The 9,463-nt window shown below is 37.0% G+C and overlaps 1 protein-coding gene across 1 annotated transcript; it reads left to right on the top strand.

Moving 5' to 3' along the window:
- Positions 1–1,026: 1,026 nt before the first annotated feature.
- Positions 1,027–9,219, top strand: LOC145047966 (ferredoxin-dependent glutamate synthase, chloroplastic-like). Its single transcript, XM_078996340.1, has 30 exons — positions 1,027–1,476; positions 1,715–2,027; positions 2,116–2,558; positions 2,656–2,787; positions 2,868–2,966; positions 3,050–3,120; positions 3,205–3,301; positions 3,394–3,486; positions 3,562–3,707; positions 3,792–3,951; positions 4,041–4,151; positions 4,289–4,504; positions 4,604–4,761; positions 4,850–5,144; positions 5,243–5,339; positions 5,466–5,581; positions 5,704–5,901; positions 5,986–6,336; positions 6,428–6,526; positions 6,669–6,764; positions 6,849–7,046; positions 7,138–7,212; positions 7,305–7,433; positions 7,526–7,624; positions 7,695–7,837; positions 7,931–8,024; positions 8,125–8,363; positions 8,452–8,530; positions 8,626–8,709; positions 8,806–9,219. The coding sequence occupies exons 1-30, from the start codon at positions 1,207–1,209 to the stop codon at positions 8,968–8,970; spliced, it is 4,866 nt and encodes a 1,621-aa protein (XP_078852466.1). The 5' UTR covers positions 1,027–1,206; the 3' UTR covers positions 8,971–9,219.
- The last annotated feature ends 244 nt before the right edge of the window (positions 9,220–9,463 follow it).

Below are 9,463 nucleotides of genomic sequence, written 5' to 3'. Positions count from 1 at the left end.
TTGTATAAGAGTAAAACGAATTGTACCTCTAGCATCTCGACGTTGTTGAAAAAATGGACACGATGCCGTGACGTCGTTGACTATACGTAAAAACAGAGATTTATGCATACGGAACCGACGGCGAAAATAATATCCTATAAATTTGGCGTCATCCACAAAGTAATTTTGCATGAGTCGATCATTAGCCACCTCACGAAATCTTTGTATGTATCTTCTATTCCTCGTGTGTGCATTCTATGCATTTTCTTCTTGTAGTTGGTTGATCATGTGCTTTGTTTCTTGAATAACCTCTATAGTCGTTTCAAGCAAGGCATCAAACATGCCAGATGAAGATGACGAAGACAACATTTTGAGAGAGTATATTTGAGTTATAAGTTGATGTTGATGAGTTAAAATGGTTTGAAGTTGTAGTATTTACATGCGTTTTTTTTTAAAAAGAAAAATTAAATGGAAGTAGACGTTGCCAGCTACCCCACTTTCCCATTGGTCAACAAAACTCAACATATATTAACAGAGATACCGAGCTGAGCTCAACAAGCCTAAGGGCCGGCCCCGTGTGCGCTGAGTTTGCCGAGCCCACACCCACCCGCCTGAGAACCAAAAATACAAGATATTCAAAATTGGATCACTAATACACCACCAAACTTTTTTGAAGCAAATACACCTAATATTTGACAACCAGGTGGGCGTTTTTGCAATTTTATCTTTGTTATAAGAACCTACTGTTCTCAAATCATCTCAAATCAAATCTAAGTCTAAAGTGAGGTATCAAGTCCTAGGGTTCACTCTTCTAGATTATGTAGTCGTGGCTCCATTAATCATTAGAATCTTTAGGTCATAAACTAGAATCAAAATTGTTGACCTTTTGATTAACTTTGTGTGGGTAGAATAGTATAATCTGAATAGTAGCATCCAAAAACTATCAAGGAGTGATGATGTCCTTTGGTGTAAATATACGGTCAGATTACATGTGTCCACCCTGCGTCCATTTCACATCCATGAAGTAAACATCAACCAGGAACAAGCTTTGTAAAAGAGAGATAGAGCCGCGGGTGGCTCCAACTTTCCTTCCATTTTATCTTCACATCCCTCATTCTCTCCCATTCTCCACACGATCTTCCCTCCCCATCTTTCTCTCTCTTTTGTCACACTTCATACTTACAACTACATGCTTTTGTTCTTCTAGCCTTTGCGTCTGTTATTAGCATGTCTCTTCAGTCTGTAGCTCACGTTAATGGCTACTATCTAAAACCCACTTCTGTTTTCGCCACCAAAAGAGACTTTTTGTTTCTAGATTTTGTGGGTTTAGGCGCTAAACGAAGTAATCGGAGATTACTTGGAGCTGGTGCGAGTGCTCTCAAGAGTGTTGGAGGGTTCCCGAAGAACAGGAACTGGTCGTGTTCGATCAAATCGGTTCTCGATTTTGATCGTGTTGATCATGTGGACGCCCAGCAACCTTCTGATTCCAAACGGAAGGTGTGATTTCGTTTTTTCAATTTCGTTGATTGTTTAAATCGGTAATCCAATTCATTATTCCCTTTAGTTTCAGTAAGTTCTATAGCAGATCGATATTTTTTCTAATAAACAAAGGAGGAGCAGAGTCGACGACCAATACACCATTATACTGACAGAAACCGGACCTTATACTTCTCTTCAAAATCGAGAGTTGACTAAATTGAGCATCTGAACAATGTTGAGTGATTTGTTTTTGTAGGTTGCAAATTTGGAAGAAATATTAGCAGAAAAAGGGGAGTGTGGAGTTGGGTTTATAGCTAATTTGGACAACAAGGGTTCGCATCAGATAGTTGAAGATGCACTCACAGCTCTTGGCTGCATGGAACATCGGGGAGGTTGTGGGGCAGATAATGATTCCGGTGATGGTTCGGGGTTGATGACTTCAATTCCATGGGAGTTTTTTAATGATTGGGCTGAAAAACAAGGGATTTCCCCCTTCGATCAATTGCATACAGGAGTTGGAATGGTTTTCCTTCCAACGGATGAAACCCTTATGGAACAAGCCAAATCCAGTAAGTTTTCAGTACCATTTGCCCGACTTTCTCAATTAAGTGAAAAACAAACACTATCTAAATCTCCTGTTTTGAAATGCTTTTGTAGTTATTGTAAATATCTTCAATCAAGAGGGTCTTGAGGTGCTTGCATGGAGGTCTGTTCCCATAAACGCCCCTATTGTTGGTTTCTACGCAAGAGAAACCATGCCAAATATACAACAAGTTTTTGTTAAAATCAACAAAGAAGATGACATTGATGATATCGAAAGAGAACTTTATATATGTCGCAAGTTGATTGAAAGGGCAGTTAGTTCAGAAACATGGGGAAGTGAACTTTATTTCTGTTCATTATCAAATCGAACCATAGTTTATAAAGGAATGCTTCGTTCAGAGGTTCTTGGAAAATTTTACTATGATCTCCAAAGTGATATTTATAAATCCCCTTTTGCCATTTATCACCGAAGATACAGCACAAATACAAGTCCTAGGTGGCCTCTTGCTCAACCCATGAGGCTTTTGGGTCATAATGGAGAGATCAACACCATACAGGTACAAATTACAATGCCTTGAAAATTGAAATCTCCTTCATATTACAAGTTTACAACATTTTACTTTGAAAAATATACTCAAAAAACTAATGATGCAGGGAAACTTAAACTGGATGCAATCTAGAGAGAACTCATTGAAGTCACCTGTTTGGAGAGGTCGTGAAAATGAAATTAGGCCTTTTGGAAATCCCAAGGCATCTGACTCTGCAAATCTTGATAGTGCAGCAGAAGTAAAGCATATTTCTTTTTGTATAATACATCAACATAGTTGTTTTTTTAGCTAGTTAACTGATAAAACATTTATAATTAGTTGTTTATACGAAGTGGGCGTAACCCTGAAGAAGCTATGATGATTCTTGTCCCTGAGGCATACAAGAATCACCCAACTTTGTCAATCAAATATCCCGAGGTATTTATGTTTCTTGAACTTGTAGTTAAAGATGATATTATAAGTTATAACTAACTATTATGTATAATGTATGTCTCTTTTAGGTTCTTGATTTCTACAACTACTACAAGGGCCAAATGGAGGCTTGGGATGGACCTGCATTACTCCTCTTTAGGTAGAATCTCTAATTACTCTTTTAGGCAACATTGTCTTTATACAACATAAAAGAATGACTTTAAAAACTTGTATTGAAAAACAGTGATGGGAAAACAGTTGGAGCTTGTCTTGATCGTAATGGACTTCGCCCTGCTAGATATTGGAGAACTGTAGACAATGTTGTCTATGTTGCATCTGAGGTGTGTGTGTGTGTGTGTGTGTTCTTTTCATATTAGCTTCTCTTTTCACCATGTTTGTGTTACAATTATTAGAGCTTGTTATCTTAATATAGGTTGGTGTTCTACCAATTGATGATTCAAAAGTGACAATGAAAGGGCGTCTAGGTCCAGGGATGATGATAACAGTTGACCTAGTCAATGGCCAGGTATGTACAAAATTGTAATCTTTGTAAAAAGCATATATGAACTGAATATTTGCTGATATTGAAAGTTTGAAACAGGTTTATGAGAACACAGAGGTTAAAAAAAGAGTTGCTTTATCGAATCCTTATGGAAAGTGGATATCTGAAAACATGCGAAAGTTGGAGTCTGCAAGTTACCTCTCTGCCCCAACCATGGAGAATGAAACAACATTACGCCGCCAACAGTAAGAAGGGCATTCACGTCTTTTTGCACAGACAATATTTTGTCCTTTTGTGAAATCTAATGATGATCATTTTGACATGAACAGGGCGTATGGTTACTCGAGTGAGGATGTGCAAATGGTTATTGAAACCATGGCTTCAGAAGGGAAGGAGCCTACTTTTTGCATGGGAGATGATATTCCTTTAGCTGTATTATCTCAGAAGTCACATATGCTTTATGATTATTTCAAGCAACGGTTTGCTCAGGTTTCATTTTCATCTATCTCATTTGATTCTTCCTATTTTGTAGCATCTTTTAAAATGAAATTAACTTCATTATGCATTATCATATCCAGGTTACAAATCCTGCAATTGATCCACTTAGAGAAGGATTAGTCATGTCTCTTGAAGTCAATCTTGGTAAGCGTGGCAACATATTAGAGGTTGGACCCGAAAATGCCTCTCAGGTAAATGGACTAATTTCTCATTCCTTATTATATTATTTTCTTCTCTAAAACTTATTTTCCTCTATTATTCTTTTTTCCTGAACATACCATGCATGTTGTCCTTTTAACTAAAGCAAACACTTGGTATCTTTTCCCAGGTGACTTTGTCCAATCCTGTACTCAATGAAGGGGAGCTTGAATTATTATTTAAAGATCCGTATTTGAAAGCTCAAATTATACCAACATTTTTTGACATACGAAAGGGTCTTGATGGATCCTTGGAAAAGACACTGAATAAGCTCTGTGAAGCAGCTGATGAAGCTGTTAGAAATGGTTGCCAGCTACTTGTCCTCTCTGACAGATCTGATGAACTAGTAAGCACTGTGTGTGTGTGTGTGTGTGTGTATATATATATATATATCATGCAGAATGTGTCTCATACTAATAAACATGTGTGTGTGTGTGTTTGGCAGGAAGCCACACGTCCTGCTATTCCAATACTGCTTGCAGTAGGTGCAGTCCACCAACATTTGATACAGAATGGACTGAGAATGTCTGCATCTATTGTTGCTGACACTGCTCAATGCTTCAGTACACATCACTTTGCTTGTTTGATTGGATATGGTGCAAGGTATTTATATTTTTTTTTCTGACATTTTCATTGCAAGTTGCAAGCTCAGATGATTTATTTGTTTATTATTGAATCAATTTTGTTGTAGTGCTGTGTGTCCTTACTTGGCATTAGAGACATGTAGACAGTGGCGATTGAGCAAGAAAACTTTGAACCTTATGAGGAATGGAAAGATGCAAATGGTTACAATTGAAAAAGCTCAAAATAACTTCCGCAAGGCTGTTAATTCTGGTTTAATGAAAATTTTATCCAAAATGGGAATTTCCTTGTTGTCAAGTTATTGTGGTGCACAGATATTTGAGATTTATGGATTGGGTCAAGATGTCGTTGATTTTGCTTTTTCTGGGAGTGTCTCAAAGATCGGTGGATTAACTTTTGATGAGGTACATACATACATACATACATACATACATTAAAAGATCATCACTTTTTCAACTTTAAATAAGTTTTAAACTGAAGTTTGATCTTTTTCTCCTCACAGCTTGCAAGAGAGAGTCTATCATTTTGGGTAAAGGCTTTTTCAGAGGACACAGCTAAAAGACTTGAAAATTTTGGATTTATACAAATGAGACCAGGAGGTACTTACTTACTTAAAGACACTGATTTTTCCATATGGTTTGGTTTATTTCAGGAAACACATACATAAAAGATAAAACTTGCAGAGTAATTTTGTAATTTTGTTTTGTTGTCTAATAATTTAAAAGGTGAATATCATGGTAACAACCCGGAGATGTCAAAACTACTTCATAAAGCAGTTCGTGAGAAGCGTGAGAGTGCATATTCAGTCTACCAACAGCATCTTGCAAACAGACCTGTCAATGTAAGTATAAATATATTAAATAATAAATGATAACATAATATATCTGTTTGTAAGAATGTAAATATGAAGGACAACATATAATATAACTGACGGATGTGATTCCAATTTGTGACCTACCACAGGTGATTCGTGATCTTTTTGAGTTTAAAAGCGAGCGATCTCCGATTCCAGTTGGAAAGGTGGAATCCGCTGCATCAATTGTTGAACGTTTCTGTACAGGTGGCATGTCTCTCGGGGCTATATCCCGTGAAACCCATGAAGCAATCGCCATTGCAATGAACCGAATAGGCGGAAAGTCCAATTCCGGAGAAGGTGGTGAGGTAGGTGATTCAATAAAAAATCATCTCCTAAAAGAAGGAAGAACATTTGATATAGATAATATAGATATTTGGTAAATGATTCAGGATCCGATTCGGTGGACCCCACTTTCGGATGTGGTTGATGGATACTCACCCACACTGCCACATCTTAAAGGTCTTCAGAACGGGGATACGGCTACAAGTGCCATAAAACAGGTGGCATCAGGGCGATTTGGTGTGACTCCAACTTTTTTAGTAAATGCTGATCAGATTGAAATTAAAATTGCACAAGGTGCAAAACCGGGTGAAGGTGGTCAATTACCAGGGAAGAAAGTCAGTGCGTATATTGCAAGGTTGAGAAATTCCAAACCGGGGGTCCCGCTTATTTCTCCGCCACCTCATCATGATATTTACTCTATTGAAGATCTTGCTCAATTGATTTTTGACCTTCATCAGGTGTGAAAACATGTTAAATATTATTCACACAACTTTTGTTGATATGAATGAATTGAGAATAATGAGTTTTGAGATTTTATGTTGTGACCAGATTAATCCAAAGGCTAAGGTTTCGGTCAAGCTGGTGGCAGAAGCGGGAATTGGCACGGTGGCTTCTGGAGTTGCAAAGGGTAATGCTGATGTTATTCAGGTATGGAAGCAACGTACTTTTGTTTATTTGCTATTTAATTAATAAAATGCCCTTCTAACTGATTTTAACAGAAATTCAACTAATTTTAACTAACATCTAATCAGACGTTAACATATTGAAATACATGATTTCCCTTTTGCAGATATCAGGACATGATGGTGGAACTGGAGCCAGTCCAATAAGTTCAATCAAGCATGCTGGTGGTCCTTGGGAACTTGGACTCACAGAAACACACCAGGTTTTATTTTATTCTATTTTAAGATTTGAATGATTGTTGTTTGTTAATTGTTAAGTAAAATGATGTGATGTTTTGGTAATGCAGACTCTGATATCAAATGGTCTAAGAGAAAGAGTGATTCTTAGAGTTGATGGTGGGTTTAAAAGTGGAGTAGATGTTCTTATGGCTGCTGCAATGGGTGCAGATGAATATGGATTTGGTTCAGTTGCAATGATTGCAACCGGATGTGTCATGGCCCGCATTTGCCACACCAATAACTGTCCAGTTGGCGTTGCCAGTCAGGTACTGGGTGGGACCCACCTCCCTTCAAAAAAAAAACATATTTTACTCTTTTAACCAATATATTGTTACATACTTTCTTTATATCTCTCAGAGAGAAGAGCTACGTGCTCGTTTTCCTGGTGTACCTGGTGATCTTGTGAACTACTTTTTGTATGTTGCTGAGGAGGTAATTTATTTCTTTCAACTCTAATCTCTTTGTTTTTTATATTGTTATAAAAAATATATATATAAAAATTTATATCTTGTATTTACTTGCAGGTTAGAAGCACATTGGCTCAACTGGGATACGAAAAGCTTGATGACATTATCGGACACACAGAGCTATTAAGACCTCGAGATATCTCCTTAGTCAAAACTCAGCATCTTGATCTTAGCTACATGCTTTCTGTATGTCTCTTTACACTCTCAAAACCACATTTCTTTTTTGTTTGAAAAAAAATAAAAACAAAAACGGTAATATTAAAATTTTCATTTCTCAGAATGTTGGGTTCCCAAAATGGAGCAGCACCACCATCAGAAAGCAGGAGGTGCATAGTAACGGCCCTGTTCTTGATGACATTATTCTTTCTGACATTGAGGTAATTTACTAATTCTTTCTTCAGTACAATTCCTTTTTTCAAGATTTTACATTTTTTTTTTTGTGTGCAGATATCAGATGCAATTGAAAATGAAAAAGTGGTAAACAAAACCTTCAAGATATACAATGTGGATCGTGCTGTTTGTGGGCGTTTAGCAGGTGCTGTTGCTAAAAGATATGGAGATACCGGTTTTGCAGGGCAGCTCAACATAACGTAAGACATTAAATTTAATATAAACTATTTATAATAATAACTAACATTAATCTCACAACTTATTTAATTAATCATATTTTCCCATTATTCTAGATTTGAAGGGAGTGCTGGACAATCATTTGGATGTTTCCTTACACCAGGAATGAACATACTACTAGTAGGAGAAGCAAATGACTACGTGGGAAAGGTCTGATTCTCACATATATATATAATATATGCATTAACTTTAAAAAAAAAAAAATTAAAATTCTTACATTGGGAGGTTTTGTTGTGTTGTGGGGTGTTAGGGTATGGCTGGAGGTGAACTGGTTGTGAAGCCTGTTGAAAATACCGGTTTTGTCCCTGAGGAAGCTGCAATTGTAGGGAACACATGCTTATATGGAGCCACAGGCGGTCAACTTTTTGTCAGAGGCAAAACCGGGGAGCGGTTTGCGGTCAGAAACTCACTTGCTCAGGCGGTGGTGGAAGGGACCGGTGATCATTGTTGTGAGTACATGACAGGCGGTTGTGTTGTTGTCCTTGGAAAGTAAGACCATCTTTTTTTTTTTTTTGAGAAAAGGGCAAATACGTAAATAGTTAGGTTAGGACTTACCTGTTTGGTTCTTGTTTCGTAGAGTTGGAAGAAACGTGGCAGCTGGAATGACTGGAGGTTTGGCATATATTCTTGATGACGATGATACCCTCATTCCCAAGGTTTCTTTTCTATCAAACATAACATTTTCTATTTTTCTGCATTTAGATTTTGGAATATAATTAAATCAATTGTTATTATATAACTACAATAACAGATAAATAAAGAGATTGTGAAGATTCAGAGAGTGGTTGCACCTGTGGGCCAGATGCAACTCAAAAGCCTTATCGAAGCACATGTTGTAAGTAGAAACAATATCAAATATTAAGTCCTTTCTTTCTTTCTGCATTAAGTCAAAAAGAAACTATGATGAGTTGTTTTTATTTATTTCATGTAGGAAAAAACCGGGAGCACAAAAGGTGCTACTATCTTGAAAGAATGGGACAAATATTTGCCCCTGTTTTGGCAGTTGGTGCCACCAAGTGAGGAAGACACACCCGAGGCTTGTGCTGAGTATGAGCAAACAGCCACTGGCCAGGTGACAAGTGTCCAGTCTGCATAAGAAGATAAGAGCCCCAAAACTAGACAAAAAAAAAAAGGATTCTTTCAAATCGATTTGACTTGGAGTAGATGACACTGAGTGATTTACAGGCTTCACCTTCACTAGTGGAAGATTAAAATGGAGGTCTGGTTTGTTAAAAAAAAACATGCCATTTGAATTGAAGGTGAAAATGTATAGACCATACACAGATGGTGTAAAAAGTGTAAATTCCTAGGTACAATATTGAATAAATCTACTTTTTTTGTGAAAGGATATGGGAACAGAACACCATATGTCCATAAGCATTTGCTTCTATTTGCATAATTTTTTACTTTCACATGAAGCTTTCAAATTCGATATGCTAAAATTCTTCTTCTTCTTCTTCTTCTTCACATAATATACTACCAGAGTGTTTAGTGTTGATTGTAATGCACATAATGATGTATACTTGTACAATCATAGAATATGGATTGAAGAAGTGAAAACCCATGACTCGGTTCAAATCAATTTTCAA

Source organism: Lactuca saligna, chromosome 5 (genome assembly GCF_052625555.1).
Source record: "Lactuca saligna cultivar CGN05327 chromosome 5, ASM5262555v1, whole genome shotgun sequence".
In the NCBI taxonomy this organism is placed as follows: Eukaryota; Viridiplantae; Streptophyta; class Magnoliopsida; order Asterales; family Asteraceae; genus Lactuca; species Lactuca saligna.
Note: the sequence above shows the minus strand (reverse complement) of the source record. Positions and strands in the feature narration are given on the sequence as shown.

Excerpts from the sequence above, each read along its gene's own strand:
- LOC145047966 (XM_078996340.1), top strand. The coding sequence starts at position 1,207 with ATGTCTCTTCAGTCTGTAGCTCACGTTAATGGCTACTATCTAAAACCC. Across the intron at positions 6,527-6,668 it reads GTAATGCTGATGTTATTCAG|ATATCAGGACATGATGGTGG; the intron begins GTATGGAAGCAA and ends TCCCTTTTGCAG. Across the intron at positions 8,531-8,625 it reads ATGATACCCTCATTCCCAAG|ATAAATAAAGAGATTGTGAA; the intron begins GTTTCTTTTCTA and ends CTACAATAACAG.